The sequence below is a fragment of the Leptonychotes weddellii genome, chromosome 6, assembly GCF_054177405.1.
Source record: "Leptonychotes weddellii isolate Sample4059 chromosome 6, ASM5417740v2, whole genome shotgun sequence".
NCBI classification, from domain to species: Eukaryota; Metazoa; Chordata; class Mammalia; order Carnivora; family Phocidae; genus Leptonychotes; species Leptonychotes weddellii.
Genome location: NC_138374.1, coordinates 12,894,307 through 12,918,946, shown reverse-complemented (window position 1 = coordinate 12,918,946; position 24,640 = coordinate 12,894,307). Strand labels below are relative to the sequence as shown.

The 24,640-nt window shown below is 48.2% G+C and overlaps 1 protein-coding gene across 1 annotated transcript; it reads left to right on the top strand.

Moving 5' to 3' along the window:
- Nucleotides 1-3,737: 3,737 nt before the first annotated feature.
- Nucleotides 3,738-19,138, top strand: PNLIPRP1 (pancreatic lipase related protein 1). Its single transcript, XM_006747986.3, has 13 exons — nt 3,738-3,824; nt 3,946-3,994; nt 4,571-4,725; nt 5,245-5,370; nt 7,194-7,328; nt 8,641-8,749; nt 10,367-10,486; nt 10,586-10,705; nt 12,294-12,412; nt 13,172-13,301; nt 15,160-15,268; nt 15,844-16,011; nt 19,021-19,138. Exons 2-13 carry the CDS (start codon nt 3,946-3,948, stop codon nt 19,082-19,084), a joined length of 1,404 nt encoding a protein of 467 aa, XP_006748049.1. The 5' UTR covers nt 3,738-3,824; the 3' UTR covers nt 19,085-19,138.
- The last annotated feature ends 5,502 nt before the right edge of the window (nt 19,139-24,640 follow it).

The window sequence follows — 24,640 nt, the reverse complement described above, 5'->3', positions numbered from 1 at the left end:
TTTTATTACTGTTATTTTATTACTGCAGATTGTTACTTTATTTTATTACTTACAGTGTTTGCCCATCTCACTATTTCACCTCCATGTCTGGGTGCACAGGGAGGAGTCCCTTCAGGCAGGCACACCCAACAGGATCCATATTCCATTGCTAATTAATCAAGGGACAGACAGCTTCTGACCTAACCAAGCCAATTGTCTGGTAAATAAAAATTCTGGGCTGAGATGCACATAGCCTGCAGCAGTATCAGGTCCAAGGCAGAGGGGATCTAAGGACAACCTGCTGAGGTCTCTAGGGTGGTCCCATTTGGGGGGTTTCCCTACATCTCATGGTTTAACAACTTCATGGATTCCATGAGATGCTGCAATGTTCTTCCAATGAATATCTCCTTTAAAGAAAATTTAGCTAGTCAGAATTGATTTCTGTTGCTTACAACCAAAAGAACTATCACTAGCATACTTCTAAAAGTTGACTGTTGAAATAGCTCATGGTCTCCACTTCACTATTATTTCAACAGTCGGGTGGGGAGAGTAGCCAACATACACAGGGATTTCAGATAATGAAACCTGGGGCAGCAACCTCTATCAACATGTTAAATGTACATATCTTTTAACCCTTGTTAAAGGGTTCTACTTGTAGGAATTTATCCCACAGATACAACATCCTTCCAGCTGACAAATGTGTAAGAATATTCACTAAAGCATTGTTTTTAATAGTAAAAGATTGAAAACAATCAAATGTTCATCAGAAGAGGATTGACAAATATCCAAATATCAGAATACTGTGCAGCTGGAAAAAATACTGGCACAGATCTAAAGGCACTGATAAGGAATTATTTTCAGGACCATAGTTAATTTTTCAGAATCAGGTTGCAAAATAGTGTGTAATATATACTAACCATTCATATTTTTATTTATTTATTTTTATTTTTAAAGATCTAGTTATTTATTTGAGAGAGGGAGAGAGAGCACTTGCGCATGGGTGGGGGTGGAGGGGGGTGGTGTGTGCTGGGGCACAGGGAGAGGGAGAGAATCCGAAACAGACTCCATGCTGAGCGCAGAACCCACTGCGGCGCATGATCTCAAGACCCTGAGATCGTGACTGAGCTGAAACTGAGAGTTGGATGCTTAACTGACTGAGCCCCCCCCAGGCCCCCCAACCATTTATATTTTTAAGTAAAATATAGTATATATATACATATCTCTGGAAGGACACACAAAGAGCTGGTAAAGGAACCATTTTAACTTTGTACCATAACAGATGTATAGGAGCATGCATTCATTACCCATTTACAAACATGAGTGAAATACAGTTTTTTTAAGAAAGAAAACTACTCTCTGAATGCCCGTGTCCCTATCTTCCAGGGTCAGGAGCCCACACGCACTGTCACCACCAGAACCCCATGGCTGCTGCAGATTAAACCCTCCTGTCCTGCTTGGAGGATTTCTCCATCAACTCTGATCACCCTGAGGCAGTTTCCACCATCGTAACACCTGAGGCAGGGCCTTTCCCTTGGGGTAAGCATGGAGCCCATAGATGAACTGGCAGTGAGGTGAGCTGAGGGGGAGCAGGCTTGCGGGCCTGACCCCCCAGGAAAATCATGGCAGATCATGTGATGACTGTTGTCCCTAAATCTAATCAGATGCTTCCATTCTGCCTATTCATCAGAAGGCCAACATCTCTTTCTTTCCCCTCCTTTAAACAGTGTCCTATCTCCCTTCCCCAGCCCTGAAATGCACTCTCAAAATAAGGGTAAAATGGGTACATTCATCCTTTCATTAATTCAGAACCACTTTAGTGCCAGGCATGGTTCTAGAGGCTGGAGGTATAGCAGCGACCCAAACAGATGAGGTCTCTGTCCCTCTGTCCTTAGGGAATTGCATTCCAAGGGGAGAAAAGTGTGATTGCAAAAAAAATAAACAGATAAACAAGATAGATAATTATAACCCGTGACAAGTGATCTGAAGGAAATACATAAGGTGTTAGGGAACTGGGGTCTGGGGTCAGGTAGGGGGCTGGCAGTGAATGGGTTTCAGGGGTGCTTAGCAGTGGCCTCACTAAAAAGAGGTGACATGTAAACTAACTGTTGAATGACAAGAAGGAGCCAGCCCAGTGAAAGTCTAGGAAGGAGAGTTTTAGGATATGGGGACAGTAAGTGCAAAGGCCCTGAAGCGGTAAAGGATTTGGCATGTTTGATGGCGGCCAATGAGGCCAATGTGGAGGGTAAAGAGAAGAGGTCCAAGAGGCAGACAAGGTCATCTGACATCACCTACCAACCAATTTACCTACTCATCCACCATTAGATTATCATGAATCTCTTCACCGCAATGTCAAAAAAAAGCATAAATGCCTTTGACTTCACCACAGTCTATAAATTGCTCCAGCACCTTCCTAGACCATATGAACAGATTTCCAAAGTTTCAATATCTCATCACTTAGGTCACCCATACGACTCAAGTCTGCCACTGCAGGGGAATTTATTTTCTGTTTCAACTGTTCTCTGTCAGTTTCTCCCCTCTTCTCTGTGGTTGACCCTCAACAACTCTGATAGACAACTTGCTCAGATTAACTGAATGTTCGGCAAGTCCTTACTTCACTCTGTTTGGTCTGAATGCAAATCCCATCTTGTCACTCATTTCCTGGGTGACTTTATCAGCATGAAGCAAATTACTTGTCTCTCTGTGCCTCAGTTTCCACACCCATAAAGGGGGGCAAATAATGGTATTCACTTCAGGGGGTTGTTGAAGACGTAAATTAGGTAATACGTGCCCAGTGACTGCACCCAGGAAGCCTCAGTGACTATTGGCTGCTATTCTTTATGACCCCAGGGGAAGTCTTTTGCATTTCAGTAGGAAGGCTGTCTTCCAGAATTTTGGTTATTCAGGAAGTGCGTGAACTTTGACGTTCAGGTGTATCTAATTTGGGGGAGTGCAATAGGGCACAGGTGGTGTTTGCCACGTGAAGGCTTATCTGCCTGTGGTGTGAACTGGCCAGGCTACTCACAGGTGCATGGGTCAGTGGGTCCTTCATGAGGGCCTCGCAGGGCTTATCTCATAGGACAGGTGTGCAACCTTCAGACAGTCTGGGGAAATTCCACAGACGTGACGTGGCCTGATGATATGGGCTTTTAGAGTCTCCTTAGCTTAGCTCTTCAAAATTTTAGTAGGATAATAGAATAACTGCTCTTGTTTTAAACCATTATGTTTGGCGCTGATTCATGACCTGGCAATTGATCACTGGAACAGGGAGTTAATGCAGGATTATGTTTTAGGCTATTGTGGGGTTTGCTGAGTCTCCTCCAAAGCTCACGTGCTCAGGTATTAGACTGCTAGAGAGACAGAGAGCATTAGAGAGAGAGACAGACAGACAGACGGACTGAGAGAGGAGATTTTCTTGATCAGAACTTTCAGCTATTTGGGGGACATTTCCATCTATTCTAGGTGAAAAATACTACCCTCCATTATTAGAGTTTGCTGCTGCGTCCTTACTGGGGTGTGTGAACTACTCGGTGATAAAATAGAAAACGAGAAAGTGGGGCCCCCATGGCTCCTAATTACATGCACAGGTACATAGGTACAAAGGTTGGGACCTTTCACCCCCTTTGAATGAAGCATTCTTTCATCTTCCCAGACTTGTGGGAAGATTTGACTGCTATAATTAGCCTTGTTTTGTGTGTTTGTGCAGATTACAATATTAAGTGCACACAGCATGTTCCATCATCAGCTGCTGTTCCCTTGAAGCAGACTCCAAATGATAAGGCTCCAGTATAAAAAGAAGGCTTGGGCCCTTGCCTGAGACGCGGGGAAGGCCTGGAACATCCCACAGGGTAAGTTCCCTTTGCCATCCTCCCAGCAGGGGTCGAAGCATATAGCCTGGAATTCCCGAGAGTCTGTGCTCATTGCTCTGGTAACATTTGGTGAGGCTGAGAATGTCCAAATTTATTGTAGATGGTGAGCATCTGGACAATCGCAATTTTTCTGCTGGGAGCCGTCGAAGGTAGGAAACATCACCTGCCCCCAGGGAAGGGCATAAATGCAACATCTCAGCACTGGCCAGAGGAAGCCCAACCATGGCAGGGCAGGGCTTTCAGTGGCTCCAGACAACCCTGAGGTCCCAGAGCGGGGCGGGGCAGTGGGGGGGGGGCGGGGAGGCTGACCTGCTGCCTGAGAGAGCAGGCACTTCGAGCGGGACCCACTTCAGAGCATCACCGCACTGGCCGGTCTTCATGTCCAGGTGCTCTAGGCTAGACTTTTCTAGGTAAAGCATTAAACACCCACCTGGGCTAACATACTGACTTATCAGTGTGCATTATCCCATTAGTCAAATAAATAGATCTGGAGAGCTGGGGATGGGAGCTTCTAAGTTCTGATGGTGGCTCCGAGCGGCCGCACAGCTGGGGTCTCTGTGGGATTCAGTGGCACTGGTCCCAGATCAGAAGGTGGCACTGGGGAGAGGCAGGATGTCTCCATTGTCTTCAGACCGTCCCCAGACAGGAGAGTGAGGACCAAAGCAGCTGTGACCTCCCAGAGCCTGGGGCGCTGAGCCGTGAGCAGATTCATCCTTTCTCTACAGCAAAGGAAGCTTGCTATGAACAAATCGGGTGCTTTTCTGACTCGGAGCCCTGGGCAGGGACTGCAATCAGGCCCCTGAAAGTTCTCCCCTGGAGCCCCGAGAAAATCGGCACCCGCTTCCTGCTCTACACCAACAAGAACCCAAACAACTTTCAAGTGAGACCTCTGTCATTTTTGCGTCATTGTGACTGGGGGAGGGGTTGTGCTCACCCATCAGACTAGAAGTTCCTTGTCTCCCTGTACCCTCCTCCCCCACCGTGCTCTGTCGTGCCTTATCTCTCCAGCCGCTCCCCAGGCCTAGCCAGACCTGGACAGAGTAGGTCGTCTGTAAAATGTTGGCTCGAATGAATGAATTGTTCACATTTGCCAGAACCTCTAACTGGTTATGGGATTCTGGTTTGGGGCCAAGAGCTTGCCATCTACCAAGAACCCTATGAAAGGTAAGACTGTGAGCTGTAATCCTGCCCCACTGGAGGTAGTAATTCCTGACTGGGTGTGGGTGGGTTGGGGGCAGGAGCAGGCAGGAAAAGGAGAGTCAGGGCGGGCTTCCTGTAGGGGGTGGCTTTTGTGCTAAGCTTGGAAAGGTCATGGCATTGAGACAGGCGAGATGGGGAAGGAGAAGCTGGCCCAAGTGACTGGGCTGCAAAATAATGCAAAATTCTGCTTTTGTCACAGACTCTCCTTCCCTCTGACCCATCGACGATTGAGGTGTCAAATTTTCAAACAGACAAGAAGACCCGGTTCATCATCCATGGCTTCATAGACAAGGGAGAAGAGAACTGGCTGCTGGACATGTGCCAGGTAGGGGCCGGCTCCCAGCCCAGCAGTCTGCCTCCCCTGCCCGCTAAAGCTCCCCACTTTCAGCGAGCGCAGCAGATCAGCTTGAAAACACGAAATCCCTACATATCCCTACATAAGAGGTTATCTTTACGCAATTAGAATGTCTCTCCTTGCAAAAATAAGAACTGACTTCCACAGTTCCGGACCACATCCATGGCCTGAAGCGGTAGCATTTGCTGGGCAGGCACACATGTCCACGATCTTACTTCTGGCAAAATCAAGGCCAAAGATCTGCTTTCTTTTTGAGTGAGGGCATCTGGTTTGCCTGTAACTGAAGGATTATGTTCTTTTTGTTCATCCCTGAGATGATGTGTTGCTACAACCATTTATTTGACAAATGGAGAACTTACAATGGACCAGGAGACCAAATGGCAGAATAGGAAGTGCCAAAACTATATGTAAGACAGCGTCTACTGGTTAGAAGGACAGACAACGGAAGAACACACACACACACGTGCACACACTCTTGCACAGGCACCCACACGAATACGTAACATGCCATCATCCTTTCCTCTGATGTGTACACTGGTGCAATCTATCTCTCTGACACCTAAGAATGTACCCTAGCAGCCTGCCTTCCCCACACATGTTAATAATTCCTGCCTATAATGCCAACAGGGAAAGTTACAAACCTAGAAAATGAAAGTCATTCTTCAGTTGGCCTTGATTTACCAGGCGTTTAGCTCTTGCCATCTCATCTTTCCCATCATTAATAAGTATCTTTTTTTTAAAGATTTTATTTATTTATTGGGGGGGGAAGGGGCAGAAGGAGAGAATCCCAAGCCGACTCTGCATTGAGCACGGAGCCCCACGTGGGGTTCAATCTCACGACCCTGAGATCATGACCTGAGCCGAAACCAAGAGTCGGTTGCTCAACTGACTGAGCCACGACCACCCAGGAGCCCCTCATGAATACGTATCTTAGTGGATAAGTCATAAGATATCGTTTACACCCCAAATTCCTCCGGTTGGTAAGAGAATCCTCAGGGTTGCTTTAAAAATAAAGGTCCTGAGAAACAGCTCTTGGTCTCTGTGTGTGTGTGATCACACTTGTTAGGATCACATATGTGAAAAATTCTATTTTTCTGACCTAACTAAAATGTGGATTTTAAGTTCATAGTACCATTTTAAACTCAAGCTGGTCGCATGCACTACCTGGCAAGAAGGTCTAAGGATATTATCAGTTTCTTTGACATCCTGGAAGAAGTTTTCCATTCAGAATTCTTCAATCTCTTTTAAGTCAGTGCAGTTTTGTTTTTCCAATATCTGCTGTATGTGTTTCCTCCATGAAATACTGTGCTATCTTGACTGTAAAAACTTAGTAAATGCCCAGCAGCCTGGGGTGAAGGCAAGGCCAGTTATTGGCAGCATTGCCACTAGGCTAAGAGGATGGCTAGAGGTCAAATCCACAAGGTCATTTAGACCTTTGCCACCAGAGAGTGCACTGGACACCTTTCCTCTTCAAAATAGGGCTCTTCTAATGATGCCACTGTTTCCCCACGACCTAATCAGCTTTACTGAATTTGGTCAAAGAAAACCAGGGAATGGCCAGCTTTTAATTAATCTACAAGCTAGAGAGGGAATGGATTTGCCTTTCCTGTAGCGAGCACTCCGAGGGCTAATTCCCAACTGACAGGATTCCTAACAAAGCCTAGAGTGTCTCAGTGGCCAACAAGGAAAAGACCCAACGACCAATAATAACTCTTAGCGACCATTTCAGAGCCCTGGTTGGATGTGGTTTCACGTGCCCCTATGATAACATCCTGGCGTCTCTTCAACACCAGAACATGTTCAAAGTCGAGGAGGTGAACTGCATCTGCGTGGACTGGAAGAAAGGTTCCCAAACCACGTACACACAGGCCGCCAACAACGTGCGGGTGGTGGGCGCGCAGGTGGCCCAGTTGCTCAGCATGCTCTCGGTGAGTCCGCCGGCTGGGCTGCTGCCGAGGCAGGCAGCGCCCACTGGTCTCTGTTGGCTGAAGATGCAGCTGGGAGTTAGATATTTAAAAAAGAAATAGAAAGAATTGGTATTTGTCTCAGAATCTTACTTCTAACACTGAAATTTGCCTTAATAATGACACGGCAGTGGAAGAAAAGTCCGTAATAGGTAACACTTAAGAGGTGGGGACTTTTATTATCATCTTCCATTGACAGATATGAAAACTAAGGCCCAAAAAGATCAAAGGATTTGCCCCCCAAAGCATAGCACGGGCTAATACAAGAGCTGCCTAGCGCCCGGGTGCCCCCCACTACACCAGGCCCTCTCTCCGTGGGACAGATACGACATTGCCAGGGAGAGTCACATGGAACCAAAGGGGAAGCATTTGCTCTTTTGATGATCCTATTGGTGTCCGAGAACTTCGTTTGTCACAATCAATTCAGCTGTTTTTATCTACCCTGCTCTTCCATTTTGGCTACTTCTTTAAGTCTTTAATCCTTTCAGTGAAGTCACTAACTCTTCATGACTCTGTTCTATATCAAATAAAGGCCCCAGCCATTTCTGTCTTAGAGTTAAGGGGTCTACAGAAGATCCGGTTGTTTCTAACTACTTCTGCACCCCTGCAAAAATTAAAACCAATGGTGTTTGTTCTGGAGGCACTGAAGATCAACGAATGAGTACAAATGGGTGAACACCTCTGAGCCCCACATGTGCAAACACTCGTAGCTTTATGTCGTTTGTTTGTTCTCCAGTATTGGGGGAGGGCGGAGGGCACAGCGTCAGGAGCTCTGCTAAGAGGTCAAAAGGATACATCCCAGCCCTGAAGAAGCTCATGGTGAAGACTTACAATGACAACAGAGTATGGTCAGCGTTCTAATGGGGGCACTACAGGGCTTAATGGGAGCGCATGGGGGGGCAGCTAATCCAGGAGGGGGGAAGGGAGCTAGGGGAGGGATTAAGGATGTCTCCCAGGGAGAGACATTTACGTAGAGAGCTGATGTGTAGGCTGTTTTGACGTGAGCTGGGCAAGTGGTTGCGGAGTGGATGGCAAGACCCAAAGATGAGAGAATATGATGTATCTGAGGCCTGAAAGTTCCACATAGGGTTTGGCTAGAATCTAGAAAAATGAATGTTGAGTCAGGAAAGTTCTGAGGGCCTTGTAATGACTTTGGGCTTGATCCCGAGGACGGTGGGAGCCATAGAAGGTTTTCAGCAGAGGAGTCCCATTAGGTTTGCATGTTACAAAAACCACAGCACAAAAATGTTCTGAAAATACAATCTTCCCTCTCCAGGAAAACTACAGCTACTCACCTTCCCAAGTCCACCTCATCGGCCACAGCCTGGGAGCCCACGTGGCTGGAGAGGCAGGGAACAGGACTCCAGGCCTGGGCAGGATTACAGGTAAGGCCTGAGGGGCAGGGCCCCAGGTTTTGTCCCCAGTATCCCCAGAACGTGGTATAAGCCTACAGTCCAGCTAGAAGCTGGCCCGAAGTAGTCTGTCCCCTCAGCCGTGGTAGAGCTGGTGAGAGCCCACACAGGACATTTCAGGAAGCCCCCAGGAGGCCCATCTTTGTGGAAGGAGAAGTAGTGCTTTTGTTTCCCCTTGTTTCCCTTTGCTTCTTCCACTTCTGTCCCCACCCGTCCTCTCTAGATCCATGTTTCCTGGCACTGTGGGTCATTCAGCAGGACTAAATGGAGAAGAAAGCTAGTGTGAACCTGAGCAAACACAATTAAGAGTCCACATTGTTAGTCCCTGCCCCCTTCTCTTTGAAATCAAGGGCAGAATGGCACATGAAAGTCACACACTTCCTGGTAGAGGAAACCCAGCCACCAGTCCTGCAGATCGTTCTTTTAACCCAAGCAAAGCCTCTAATGTATAACAACAGCAACAAAATATATCTATATAATACCATCATAATAATATAATGCTATTATCATTATTATAGTAAGCATAGATGAAGTGCCTACTTGTCCCAAATGCTATGCCAAGTGCTTTACATTTCCTCACTTAATTCTCAGAACTGAAGAAACAAGCTCAGGAAATTGGATAACCGGCCCCAAATCATGCAATGAATCAGGAGCGGAACTGAGATTCAAACCCGGTTCTGCTGTCATGTGGCTCAAGCAAGCCTCTACTTTATAGGAGCTCTCCCTTTTATTTTCAGTAGACAATTATGTTTATGCCTTTTCAGTTGCTCTGGCCAGACTGCCAAAGAGCTATTGACAAATTCAGGAGCCCTGCCAAGAAGGAGGAAATAACAATAATCAATATTTTACTTATATGCCCATGATGATATGCCAGGCACTGTGCTAAAACCTATATATCTTATCTCATTTAATCTTAGTATAACCACATTATTACCCGGATTTTATAAATGGGGAAACTGAGGCACACAAAAAAAGGTTGCATGATTTGCCCAAGGTCATGCCGCTTGCCCAAGAAACAGCTGAGTAGGGATTTAGAGCCACGTTGCCTAGTTCCAGAATCTGTGTTCTTAATTATGATACCATACTACTTTTTTCTTCAAACTTGTGAAGAGGAAAAGAATGTTAAAGAAGAAAGATCTGCAAGTATGGGAGAAAATAATGTGGGGGAAAAAAATCCTTGGTCAGACAAATTTAAATCTCTTGGCTCACCTGCCCTTTATTTTTTATTAACATACAATGTATTATTTGTTTCAGGGGTACAGGTCTGTGATTCATCAGTTTTACACAATTCACAGCGCTCACCATAGCACATACCTTCCCCAATGTCCATCACCCAGCCACCCCATCCCTCCCACTCCCCTCCACTCCAGCAACCTGCCCTTCTTTATCCATGCACTGGAGCCCTCTACTGAGGAGCAACATTGAAACTCTCTGTCCCTATATTCAATACACAGGGCCATAGCACTGCATGACTTCAGAGTATGGCATCCCTTGGGTTGAGCAATGCGTAGCCTGAGCAACTGTACACCGTGGTCCTGCTGGTACCTATGGCCAGGTCTTTTGGTCTGCATCACTGATCATCTCTTTTAGGGTTGGATCCTGTAGAAGCAAGTTTTCAGGGTACACCTGAAGAGGTTCGACTCGATCCCACCGATGCTGACTTTGTTGATGTGATTCATACAGATGCAGCTCCCCTCATCCCATTCCTGGGTGAGCCCAATGATGCTTTAGCTGCAAGCATGTGCCATTGTGTTTGAACCAAGGGAGCCCTCTATGGTGAAAAGCTCATTGCTGTCCCAAACATTTCAGGTTTTGGAACAAGCCAACTGTTGGGTCACCTTGACTTCTTCCCCAATGGAGGAGAGGAAATGCCAGGATGCGCGAAGAACCCCCTGTCCCAGATCGTGGACCTAGATGGCATTTGGGAAGGTAAAGCCAGAGCAGCGCGTCACATCCCAGCTGTACAAGTGACAAAGAATGACAAAACAGTTGCTTAAAGCAATTAATTGGTAGCTACCTAATGAAGAAAAGAAATACCATGAAAGCAAACATCCTGGCTCTAAGAGAATTTTTCTGCCAATTCTCCCTTGGGAGTCAGTGATATTGTTCAAGCGCATGTAACTGGCTTCAATTCTGTAGCCAAATTGAGAATATTCCCCAATCGTTTCAAAGGCAAAGTCATTTGCACAATGGGAGTCACTACTCCTTTATGTTGGGTCAGGATGAGAAACGATCACCGGTAGGGAAGGCTACGCTGAGACTGTGCTGTTCCAGGTGGTTATTCTTTATTGCTGGTGGAGCGCACCTGGGGTAGAGGTCCTCCTCCAGATACAGATTCTATATCTGATGAGGTCAAAAGGACAATGGATAAGTGAACTTTTCAGCCCAAGTCATCACTTGGCACCACACAGGTTTAAACTTTTAGTGGTCTGACCGTATCTAAGGAGTATAGATTTTTATTGAATTTGATCAAAATAACTCAGCACGTATGGATGCCATCAAAGCAGGTATTAAGAATGCAGATTTAGGGCGCCTGAGTGGCTCAGTCGTTAAGCGTCTGCCTTCGGCTCAGGTCATGGTCCCAGGGTCCTGGGATCGAGCCCCATATCGGGTTCCCTGCTCGACCAGGAGCCTGCTTCTCCCTCTTCCACTCCCCCTGCTTGTGTTCCCTCTCTCACTTTCTCTGTCCCTGTCAAATAAATAAAATCTTAAAAAAAAAATAAAAAGCTAATGTTCACTGAGCACTTACTATGTGCCAGGCACTGTTCTTAAAAAAAAAAAAAAAATGCAGATTTATATGTTTGTCTCTTACAGCCTTCTGAGGGTTTACATGGATAGGGTTGCTTAAGCTCTCCATGAGTAATGGTCAAGCAAGTTCAGGTCATGTCTAGCAGGTGCGCTGTGACCTCTGTCCCTTGACAGGAGATATGGGGGCCAAAGAAGGTTATCAGGAAAGGCAAGAGGCTATGCAAGAGAGAAAAGAGCCACCTAAAGTTACTCGACTCTCCTTTTTATTCACCTAAACACAGCATGGAACTATCCTAAATGTCCTTGCCCTGGTTTTGTCATGTCTGAGAGGTCACGTCACATCTGGCTGTGTCTTCAAGGACCTCCAACCTGGTGCCTGGGACACAGGATGGCACAATAGTTAGAGGCAAGGGCTCAAGCACCAGATGGGCTTGGGTTTAATCCCCAGTTCTGCCCCTTCCTCACTATAATCTGTACATCTGAGGCTGGAATTTGTATATCAGTCTGTACTTAGGAATGGTATGGTACCCACGCCCTAGAAAGGCGAGGATTATAGGAACAATGCATGTGGAGTACTCAGAACATTGCATGGCACACAGAAATCTGCCTCTTTAAGTTAACTGTCATTTCTTTTGGACTTACCTTAAATTTACCTTACCTTAAATTTCTGAAAATGTGGTCCCACTTTGGAACCTGTCCACTTGGAGAGAGAGACGTTGTTGGCCCCTGACCTGACCACCTATGCAGACTTCCTCCTTTCTTTCCCCAGGAACTCGGGACTTTGTGGCTTGCAATCACCTGAGAAGTTACAAGTATTACTCAGAGAGCATCCTCAGCCCTGCTGGGTTTGCTTCATACCCCTGCGCTAACTACAGGGCCTTTGAGTCTGTAAGCGATCATCCCTCCTTGATGGTGGTTGTCCTGCTGTGTTGGAAATTTGCAGTTTCTGACCATCCCTTACTTGTTTTGGATTGCCCCTCAGAGTTTATGATCCTGGGAAGCAGAGGGGAAAAAAATTTTAGGCAGGCGGTGTCTAAAATTCTAGATAAGTCATGTGGGTGAGGAAGATGCTGGGAAATCAGAAGACCCATCATTTCAATGATCTAGAAAGGTTTCCTGCAAAAGGCAGTGTTTGAATCTGGCTTGGAAAACCATAGATTTTAGGAGGAAGATAAGGGGTGCACATTTCTGCCAAGGGCAGAGCAAGGACAGAGCAAGGACAGAAGAACGTATGAGAGAAGAATTCATACGCCAGAGAGAAGGAAAGGTGGATGCTCGGGTTCTAGATACCAGGCTGGGGGTTGGGCCTCTGAAATTGACTGCAGCATATTTACACCACGGAAATTGGCAAATGCTACGCTCTCGCTCTCGGGGCTTTTTGTCCCAGAGTTGGCTGTTGATCATTCACCAGCACATCACGTGATGGGATGTGTCATCGATCTAACCTGGGGCCCAGGCATCAGTATATCCTGATGGGATGTACATCAGTCTTGGGAGGTCCTGTCCTGGGTGAAGGTCAGTTAGAAATCAATCTCCCTCCTGTTACAGGTGAGGGAAGTCAGGCTGTAGGAGAATTGCTCCCCGAGATGTGTGGGTCAGAAAAAGACCGGTTCACACCTTACAGCTAGATCTCTCTCTTCTTCTTAGAACAAGTGCTTCCCCTGCCCAGATCAAGGGTGCCCCCAGATGGGCCACTACGCTGATAAATTTGCCAGCAAGACAAGTGGCGAGCCGCAGAAATTCTTTCTGAACACAGGAGACTCCAGCACTTTTGCTCGTAAGTTGTATTTTGCCCCTGCTCACCCACGTCAAGGAAGTTGAGCTTCTGTTAGACAAGAGGGGCTTGGCTCTAACCTGAACTACTTGGGAGCACCTTCTATCATAGTGAAAGGACACATCTGCCCAAACGATCCCATTTAAGACTCGGCCTAAGGATTTGGAAAGAGTCTGCTTTTCTTCCATTTTGTGACAATAACATGAAATGAATAGAAGCATAAATGATGGGATAATAGCCACTTGCACATCTCTGTGGCAATTTTTATACCCCTGAATTTTTACCATTCCACAGTCCATTGTTCTTTTCATTCTGAAGACTGTGTCATGCACACCCGTTCTTCTATTCATTCATCAAACATTTATTTGGGACCAGCTCTTTGCTGGGCTGAGCCCCTTAAGAGGCCCAGTTCCTATTGCCCCATTTTCCCCTCTCTGTCCCTCTGTCCCCGATGCCCCTGGCAGGGGTCCCTCTCTGGTGAAGGGTGGGTGGGAATCAGGAAGGGGTGATTTCTCCCAAAAATCTGCTGAATCGTCTAGGACATAGGGTAGAGACAGGACATTGTTGGGCCACCTTGTGCAAACCTGTCTTGTGACAGTTCCCTAAGAAGTTGCCCTGTAAAAAAGACAGTGTTTATATAAAGACATAAATATAACATCTGTCTTATCTAGGTTTTGAAGTCAGGTTTATTGAGGTACAATTTATATACAGCAAAATTCACTACCCTCTGTGGTATAGAGTTCTTTGAGTTTTGATAGATGAAGAGCCATGTAACCATCTCTGCAATCAAGATGTAGAACACTTCCATCACTCTACATATTTTTAAAAAGGACACTGGTTAATCAATCCTTCTACTGTTGTAGGGATGCATGAAATGCTGGCCCATATTTCAAAACAACAAATTAAACATGCAAAAACCACATATTCATTCATCAACCAACACTTATTTATGAGCCACAGACTATGCTAGACACTGGGGATGCAGGGATGAGAGAGACAGTCTATGCGTGCAATGTACACCCCGGCAGAGAAGGCGGGACTGAGCACGCAGCTACGCTCGGCCTGGGTGCGGCAGGTCGCTGCTGTGGAACCGTGGAACCGAGGACCTGACCCTGAAAGGGACGGGGACAATCTCTCTGAGGATGTGAAAGCCGAGTAGGAGTGAGGCAAGCGATGTGTGCTGTTTATGTACATATGTGTGTACGTGTGTGGGTGTGTGCATGTGTGTGTGTACTCAGTGTAGTTATATGTGTGTAGGTTGTGTGCATGCGTGCTCATGGGCACTGAGACAGCTCTGCAGGTATAGATCTGGGTAACTGAGCCCTGCTCTCTGCTGGACACCGCTTGGGCCACTGGGGCTGCGTAGATGTGACACAGACCTGTTGTCACAGGACAGCACTCTTGAGCCACCTTTCCAAACATGGGAACAAGCCCGTGTCCCTTCTCTTTTCATCTCATCTCCTAGTGCGGTCCCTCTAGAGCAGAGCTGTCCAACAGAACTTTCTGCCGTGATGGAAATGTTCTCTGTTGTCCAATACAGTAAGGGGTAGCCGCATGTGGTAATTTAGCACTTGCCATGTGGCTAGTAAGACTGAGGAATTAATTTTTGATCTTATTTAATTTGCATTTAAATTTAAGCAGCCACATGTGGGTAGTGGCCCCTTTCTTGGGCAGTGCGGGTCTAGAGGGGATGCTGCTAGAGATGTCCTTCTCCTTATAGCCTGGTTTGAGTTGTACCTTAACAGGTAGGATTTCTTATATTTTGATGTCTTAGTGTAAGGGGGTGGGGGACAGGATTCTGAAATTTGGGTCAACTGTTTTGTGCATGAATAAATTGAACGCTTTTCTATCCCCTGTGCAGGCTGGAGATACGGGGTTTCCCTAACACTGTCTGGAAGAACAGCCACTGGTCAGGTCAAAGTTGCTTTGTTTGGAAGTAAGGGAAATACTCATCAATTTGATGTCTTCAGGTGAGTTTCCTTTTTTAGCATCACATCTCACTGGCTGATATACAGGGCCTTCAAATCCATGTACCGAAATGCTTATCATCTTTTTATCAATTGATTTTAAATTATTTACTTTATGTGGTAAAGTCAATTTCAGACTTCTGCTGACAATTTTCTTTTCTCAATTATAAAACCAGGCATTTAGTTTTTTCTCTTTCAGTAGATCCATTTTTAAAAGAATATATCTAATATTACCCCCCCGATGTCATGTTTCCTGATTAGCATAGAAACACACGCTTGTTGGGTTAAACAAAGTGGATAACTTATTACTATACAAATAGCTCTTCCAGAAAAAAAAAAAATAATAGGAAGGAATTATATAGTTTTCTATAAGAACATTTTGAGTAGAAATTAACTTGAGTTTGAGAAAACAATATTCAAATAATAGTGTGAGGCTGCTGGCGTATAACGGGCTCCTCCATTTCTTCATCCATTATTTGAGAATTAATTTTTAAGAACTGATCTCAGCAATCTCGAGTAGAAAAAAGTGTTTTGGCCTTATCTGTCATTAGAGCTTGTTTCTATCTCTTTATTTCAAGGGGGATTCTCAAACCAGGCTCTACCCATTCCAATGAATTTGATGCAAAGCTTGATGTTGGAACAATTGAAAAAGTCAAGTTCCTCTGGAATAACAACGTGGTAAACCCAACCTTCCCCAAAGTGGGCGCAGCCAAGATCACCGTGCAAAAGGGAGATGAGAAGACAGTGTAAGTATATCTTCGCTGGCTTGTGCCTAAGGATGTTGGTAGAGATTGGTGCTTGTAATGGAAACTCGCCCCAGAGAGTTAGTCATGGTTCAGCCAGCAAAGCCAAGACAATCTACCCATCTGGTGCCCTTTCTTTGCGGGCAAGCAATTGACAGACGGCATAAAGCTTTTCTATCGGGTGTTCTCAGCCCTATCTGAGAAGGATACAGATGGTATCACCGTGCCTTCAAGGAAAGATAAGGAGGAAAAATGAGAAAGAGAAGAAAGAAATAATTTCTGATGGTATAAGCTTATAAATATGAGTTAGAGAGTAGCTACCTTTTAAAGAGGGGAAGATCATGAAATTTCAGGATAATTTAAAAAAGCAATTTTAGCAAAATATATAAAATCTGAGATAGGACAAGGGAGAGCTGAGGTAACAATCCTTGCAGAATCTTTATCCTGACTTTCAGTGTCCTTTACTGTAGAGCAGCTGGAGGGATGTGGGCATAGTGACCTGAGGGGGGCAAAGCGATTGTCCCCCAAGGCTGGGACCACAACTGTGGTCAGTAGAACCCTCCTGGGGTGGCTTTGTGGAAGGGGATCCTGGGAACATGGTCACTGATGGTCTTGAGGTTTGGGAAGTTAGGTGAGGTTGCTCGACTCGGACCTCAGAGAATGTGACTCCCCCAGGCAGGGAGGGTGGGTTGGCAGACTTCACAGTCACATCTCAGGCTGAATGACCCCTGTGGGGTCCTCCCTATCCCTGTGAGTCAGGGAGGACAGAGGGACTGGTCCAGCCAGGTGGTAATGCAAAAGGATCTCTCAGCTAGAGCAGAGCACTAAAGGAAGCTGGTGGAGAGCCCTCTGAAGGCTCCAGGTGCACCCAGGACCTCCCTGCCCACCCCCATCAGAGGACAATGAGCCTCTAAAGTGAGTTCCCAGAGCCCCATTAGGAAACGGACCGTAGCCTGGATCCTGGGACTGTGTAGTTAAAAAGGTGTCAGAAGAAGATGGTATCATTAGAACCTTAAAAATGCAGAGTGTTTCCAGGAGATGACTTGCTCACAGGCAGATCTGAAGAAGGAAACAGATGCAAGACCAAATCAGTGAGGGTATTGTACCTTCCAGGTTTTCTGAGGAAAGGCCGTGACTTCCTGCACTTTCTAGAAATGGAACAGAATGTACTCAAGGCCAGCCCTGAGACCCTGAGGCCATCAGTTCCCACCTGAACCCTCCAGTGGCCTGAATCCCTGAGTCCCTTCTTCCCCTGCCTATCAACCGCAGAGGAAATCTACCTTAAGAGAAGCTAATGTTGGACATCAGATTTTTAAAATATAGTTAGATCAAAACAGCATCAAACATCACAAAGTAGTTTGGGGGGTAAGAAAAGCTGAATTTGTCAAATTACTCAAATTTTTTGATGTTAGGAAAACAGCCAGTAAGTAACATTTTAAAAAAATCAACATCATCATGGGGAGGCTATGGAAAAATCAAGATTTTAGTCCAAGCGCTTCTTGGACACTCTTCAAATTCTTCTCATTGCCCCATTAGGATTGCAAGTCCTACTAAGGAGCCTGCTGACTAGAATTCCTCCCCAATGACATGGCTTCAAAGGAAAAATGCGGTTCTCCCTCTCTTGGTTTCTCCCCCACCCCCAGCATCTTCTTCCCACCTTCCTCTGACTTTATTAAGTACCTACCGTATGCCTGGCAAATGGTAGGGGATGCAAAGGCAGAGCCTGCTCTTGAAGAGTTTGCGTGTTAGCTGTTGAGCACCATTGGACCTAAGGTTCACATGAAAGGTCAAATGACAGAAGAAAGAACTCACCAGAGGGGCCCAAAGAGCGTGGCTAGAGAGGAGGGCAGAGAGCCAGGGGGCCAGGGCAGGCCATGATGGAGGGGAAAGGGGGCCACGAGGATCTCCCAGGCTGAGGGATTTCCACTGGGAAGGACGTGAGTGGGGGCGATGGGCTTGGGGTATGAGGGGCAGGGAGCCCCGAACACAGGCGGCAGGGCTCAAGGTGCTGGAAGAACCAGAAGTAGGATCGGAGATAGGGCAGTAAGGAAAGACAAGTGAAATACAAAGGGACCGTGGTGAAGATGAGGGAGAAAACCCAGCAAAGCTTCAGAGATCAAAGGCGGGGAGGCCCAAGAAGCTCATGGTTCTTGGAATAACGGGCATGATAGCCACTTATATCCGCATTGGGTTGTTTTTTTTTTTTTTAATCTTTTATACATTTTTACATTGACTGTCATGACATTTTGCATTATTAACATGGGATTCTTGGCAATTGTGGGAGGGAACAGTGCCTTCTTCTACAAATGGAGACACTGATGTTCAGAGTAACCAGCCCCGTGTCACCCCTGGAAGGCAGGGAATGGGGAGCCCAAAGGGAAAGAACCACCGACTCCAGGAGTGGAAGGCAAGGTCAAGGGAGGTTTGAAGCATCAGACCTGCCTTTGCACCTTGGTTCCTCCACTCACTGAGAGCCCTCCGCACCTCAGCTTCCTCTCCTGTTACGTGCGACTCATAGTAACACCTCCTCACACATGGCTTGTGAGGATGAAGTCTGCCCAGGTGAGTCAGCGCCATCACCCGTAGTGAGTAGGAGCTCTATTTACTGTCACTTTTAGAAGGTTGAATCCCGTCTCCAGAGGGGCTCGGTCCAGAGAGAGCCCATCTGCAAACCAGTCTGCTGTGTTCAAGGAGGGCGCACGGGTACTTGTGGAGAAGGAGGCCAGTGAGAGGTTCAGCCGCTGCCTCAAGCCCCGACGGTCCTGTCAGACTGAGGTCGCAGAGACCAGGGCCACTGTGAGCAACACCCACAGGGCACCTTGTCGCAGACACCAGCCGCCTGTCTCAGGAAGCTCCAAGCTCCAATCGGTTTTCCAGTGACTCGTTGAAGCTACAACCCTAGTGTTCCCCTCATTCCTTGTGAATTGGAAATTAGCCATGACCAGTTCTTAACAGCCCAAAACCCCACGTAAAGCTGCCCAACACTTACAAAGCTCTCACTGCTGTCTGCAGGTACAGCTTTTGCAGCGAAAGCTCCGTGAAGGAGGACGTTCTGCTCACCCTCATGCCCTGTTAATGTCCAGGCGCCATCCGGCCACTGTGTTAACAGCAATAAAAACCACTGATGCATCGACCCACTCACAACGTCTGTCACTGATGTCAGCTGCCCCTGTGGGGACATTGGGAGTAGCTCATTTAAATAAGTCCTGAGTGTTTCCAGACATTTGGGTTTCTTACCACTGACTTCTGACCACGCACCCCCTTCTTCCCAACTTCCGTGGGCCTTGCGCTCACTGTCTGCTCCTCACCTCAGGGGTGTGGCATAGAACAACTGGAGGATGGGCGTTGGGGGCCTCAGCAGAGCCTTTGGCCCTGTCCCTCATCTTATAAGTGAGGAGGACATGGAGGCCCAGAGAGGGGGAGGTGGCTGTTCAAGCACAGAGTGAATTGGGGTCCCTTGGGGGCTGCAGGTCCGTGCCCCTGACTCTGATCAGTCACCTTGAGGGATTATGGAAAGGCCATGCTGCGACGTGGCCTCCTTGTGGTGATGGAGCTACTCGGCAGCCCCGCCTCTTGGTGAGGTCTAAGATGCCCCAGCATCCAGAGATGGCATATTTGCTGAGCACCGACAGGCTTCCAGCCCCCACTCTTCCTGGGCCCCAGCAGGGGCCATCTCAGGGCAGGGCTCAGCACGGAGGAGGGATGGCTTCTGAGAGGAGTGCCTGGGGCTCGCCCCTGCTGAGGAGGGACTTCTCGGTCATCCAATCAGCTGGGCCACTGGGGAGCTCTCAGCCAATCAGACCTTGCCATGAGCCCCACCCACATAGGAGAAGGTATCCTTCAAAGTGGCCCAGCCTATCCCATAATCATTCCCTGGAGCTTTTGCAGGACCAGGAAGGTCACCACCTCCCCTGAGTGACTCCCTTTTTGGTCACCAGACCTCACAACCCATCACGACAGTTTCGGTGCCTTGGCCTCTGTTCCTCACCATTGGTGGTACATCAAGCTCTGACTGAGCTTCAAACTTGAATGTGACTGGACTCGAGATTGTTCCTTGAAAGCAGATGTTGGGGTAAGGATAAAAGGAGCGACTGCAGTTAGCGTCTCACGGTGAAGGGCACAAGGTGAGTGCTCAATCACAGTGGTAATGAGGAGGGTTTTGAAGATGACAGCGGTGGTAGGGGGACGTGCAGGATCTTGCGTAGGGGCACCGAGCAGGAGAACACGAAGCCTGGGGCTGAGGCCCCTTTGTCACAATTTTGCCCAGCGCTGGCCTTGAACCCACACCCTGAACAAGGCAGCACCATGTTGGCAGAGAGCTCAATTAGTGGAATGTAGACTCTGCAAACACCACCAAAAGCCAACTCTGCACCAGCTTCTAGAACCTGAGGAAGCAGACTTGGATTCAGTCCTGGAGGTGTGCACAGTAGCAGGGAGCCCAGCACCTAGATCAACACCACCATGCCACCTGATAGTGCAAAAAGGCAAGCATGTCCCGGGACAGGGTGGTCCAGGAGCTGGAGGAGCAAGATGAGGAAGGCTCCGGGGAGCTGTTGGTTCTAGGCCCAGGTCTGCAGGAAGATGGCCTACTGAGACTGCAGGCTGGGAGGTCAGCTAGGAGGAGGAGGCCTTGCAGCTATGCAGAGAAGAGGTGATGAGGATCATATGAGGGTGGCAAGTGGAACTGAGTTACAGCGGCGTGGGTGGGCCTTTCGGTTGGCCATGAGAGCCCTTCTCTTTGGTCAAGGACAGCCTGCTTCTCCTGCTCCCCAGACTGACAGAAATGGCCAAAGACTTGGGGGAAAATTATTTTAAATCAAAGAGGAAACTGAGAAAAGGTATGCGGTACAGAGGGAGGAAGCCAGTTGGGGAGAATCCTCAAGGCTGTGGACCACATCATGAGCACTCAGCCCAGGCACTGCCTTGAGCCACAGGAGACCTGGGGTGGCCTGGGTCCCACCTGCAGCTACAGTGGTGGCCATATGCACCAGGGGCAGGGGAGCAGCTGATGGAGAACCCAGCTGGAGTGGGGCAAGGCCCCAGCTCTCTCCTCCCACGTCCTTTTCCTCAAATGCGTGTCCTATTATTGGATACACAGCTGGGAAAAAACTCCCAGGAAGGCAGAGAACAGCAGGTTCCAAGATGCCTGCTGTGAATTTTGGCTACTTATCAGCGTGGTTATGGGGCATCTACTTCCTGACACCATGGGGGAGACCAAGCTCAGCCCCATAGATCTGCAACCCAAACATACCATCTCGGGAAGAAAGGGAGTTTGGGGCTCTCTGTAATTACCTGGGGGTCCATCTGCAGTGTCCGTGTGGCCCAGGCCAAATCTGGCCCACTTTCCAGATTTCAGGGACTACTTGGGGCCAGTTTGATTGGGCTTCTTTTTTTTGTTTGTTTTATTGTTTATATAACAAAAGTGGTACAGTGGGGTGATGAAAATATGCCATATTCACATTCAGTTTATTAGCATAAAGCTCAGAGGACACTCAGTCTGGTTGGGAGCAAGGGAAAAGGCACTGAGCTAACAGTCAGGAGTCTAGTCAAGCCACCTTCCAGTCAAGGTGAACTTGAACAAGGGGTTTCTGTAGAGGCTGCTTTTAGGACCACAGGCTTCAGCAATGGAAACTTGATCAAGACACAAGGGTTCGGGGCGCCTGGGTGGCTCAGTCGTTAAGCGTCTGCCTTCAGCTCAGGTCATGGTCCCAGGGTCCTGGGATCGAGCCCCGCATCGGGCTCCCTGCTCTGCGGGAAGCCTGCTTCTCCCTCTCCCATTCCCCCTACTTGTGTTCCCTCCCTCGCTGTGTCTCTCTCTGTCAAATAAATAAATAAAATCTTTAAAAAAAAAAAAAAGACACAAGGGCTCACAGCGACCACTGAGCTGAATGCACACAGGCTCATTAAGCGACCCACCTCATAATAGCTATAGGTCCTAACTGACCAATTACAACCAGGCACAGTTCCTAAGATTACCAAAAAAAGGGACCATTCCATTGCTCCCCATCCCCTCTCGCTCTGCCCTATAACCGTGGCCCCTCACCACCGCCTCGTGGTAGTCGGTCTCTCCTTTGCTGTCCTGTCCTTCATTCCCTTGCAGTGTATTCAGTAAACTTTTTGTCCTGCCTTGCATGAATTCTTTCAATGCCCGCACCACTGGCCCCCACCCAATGGGGACGCCCCACATTTGGCGGTCCCCCCATCCGATCGGAGAGCCGCACCGTTTCCACCTGTCAGATGGAGGCCACAGCCCAGAGCCCTGCCTTCCTGGTACTGTTGTCTTAGGGATCTAACCAGAGAAGCAACAGCACCACAGGAGTGTAGGCGCTGTCTTGAAGTCAGGGCGCTGCGAAGTGAGCGAGGCAACCTAAGGAATGTGGCCACCGTTGGGCTGGACTCAGAGCTACCAGAAGGCTGCAAGCATGCCCCCAGGCCCTGAATGCGCACGCTCTGTCCCTGGAGCCTCCGAGGACTCCAGCGGGGGCCAAGGCCCGGCCATCCTGGCTGCAAACCAGACTCACCTGCACTCACTTGGGACCTGGGAAAAGGGAGGTGGGGGTTCATCCCAGGCCCCACCCTAGCCGGGAATAATCTCAGTCCCAAGCGTTTGGTTTGTTTCTTTTTTTTTTTTTTTTTAAGATTTTATTTATTTTTTTTTGAGAGAGCACAAGTAGGCAAAGAGGCAGGCAGAGGGAGAGAGAGAGAGAGAGAGAGAAGCAGGCTCCCCGCTGAGCAGGGAGCCCGACGTGGGGCTCGATCCCAGGACCCCGGGATCATGACCTGAGCCGAAGGCAGCCACTCAACTGACTGAGCCACCCAGGTGCCCCTGGTTTTTTTTTTTTTTAAAGCTCTCAGGTGATTCTCACGTGCAGCCTATAAAACTCCACCATGACACAGTAGTTTCATGATAAACATGAGTCTCTGGTCGGCTCCCACGGTTCCGGGCATATACTCTTCTCTGAGAATTTATTAATTTTGTGTTTTTATTTTTTAAAGTTTATTTATTTATTTATTTATCTGAGAGAGAACGCATGAGCAGGGGGGAGGGGCAGAGAGAGAGGGAGAAGCAAGCTCCCTGCTGAGCAGGGAGCCCAATGTGGGGCTCGATCCCAGGACCCTGAGAACATGACCTGAGCCGAAGGCAGCTGCTTAACTGACTGAGCCACCCAGGCGCCCCTTGTGTTTTTATTTTGATGAGAGTCTAGTTTTTTAACCAGTTATAGAGACCAAGTTTTCTTTGTTGTAGTCATTTGCAGCAAGACCTTGGTTGCCTGAGTTGATGTGCAATGAAATGAGGTTGAGGGAATGTTCCAGGGACTTGTGAGAACCTTTAGCGAGGGTGACATCCATGCATTTATTTACTCAGGCCTGAGTATGATTTGGGTCTGAAAACGTGGGAGAGACATCCAGCTTCCCAGCTTTGAGAGCAGTTTGTCCCCAGACCTGGAGAGGAGGAGCATCTGCACCCTGAGAGCGGTGGAGGAGGACGGTCTGGGGGGACCTGGGGGTCTCTGGGAGCAGGGGATGCAGAGCCATCCCTGACGGGGGAGCCACAGGTGCAGGAGCTCAGAAGAGGACACAAGCAGGTCCGTTCCAGAACCGTGAGCCCTTCCATCCAAGCAAGTGCAGGGTGGGAAGGCAGTCTGGGGAGCAGCAGGAACGGCGCTGGGCAGAGGCCCCTCGGTGGCCATACTAGTCTGCTCCGGCTGCCCTCACAAAGCACCACAGACCGCGCCCTTCAACCACAGAAACTTCTGTCCCGGTTCTGGAGGCTACAGGCGCAGCCAAGATGTTGCAGGGTTGCTTCCTCCCAGGAGCCGTGAGGGGAGAATCTGTTCATGCCTCCTTCCTTCGGGCGGTTGCCGGCACTCTTCGTGTTTCTTGGCTTGCAGAAACTCCACCCCAATCTCTGCATGTTCACGCAGCGTTCTTCCTGTGTGTCCGCGTCTTTCTGTCCAAATTTCCCCTTTTGGCAAGGACAGCAGCCTATTGGATTAGGACTCACCCTAATTCCCTCATTTATCTCTGTCAAGATCCTATTTCCAAATAAGGTCATATTCTGAGGTCCTGGGGGTTAGGACTCCAACAAATCTTGTGGTGAGGGACATAGTTCAACCCACAACCTCGTATACCCAGCTTCGGAGTTTGGACTCTGCTAAATTCTGACCCCTGTCCACCAGATACCCCCAAGTTATTCTCTTTACATACAGCCCAAATTACATAACCAGCATACAAGTTCCTCGGTGTGCTTTTTCCTCTTCCTAGTGCCTTCGATCATTTGTAATTATGTATTCACTTGTAGGCGATCAGTGCCTGTGCCCCATGGGGCCGTCAGTCCCAGTCCCATGAGGGCAGGGAAGGAGCATGCTCTGTTCACTGTTGTACCCTCAAGGCTGGAAGGGCATCCAGCATGTCGTAGCCACACACAAATGAGCATGAGTGAGTGAGAGAACACATCAAACATGCCGCTGAAGGCAGCAAGGAGCCACGCACGGGATCAAAGCCCGGAGGAAGCTGGGGGAGGCACCAGGGAGGGGAGATGCATCGGCCTAGAGAGAAGGGAGACCAGCTGCTGCAGGGCAGGGGGAATGCAGGGGAGGGGACAGATAAAGGTGGTGCTGAAGGAGAGGAG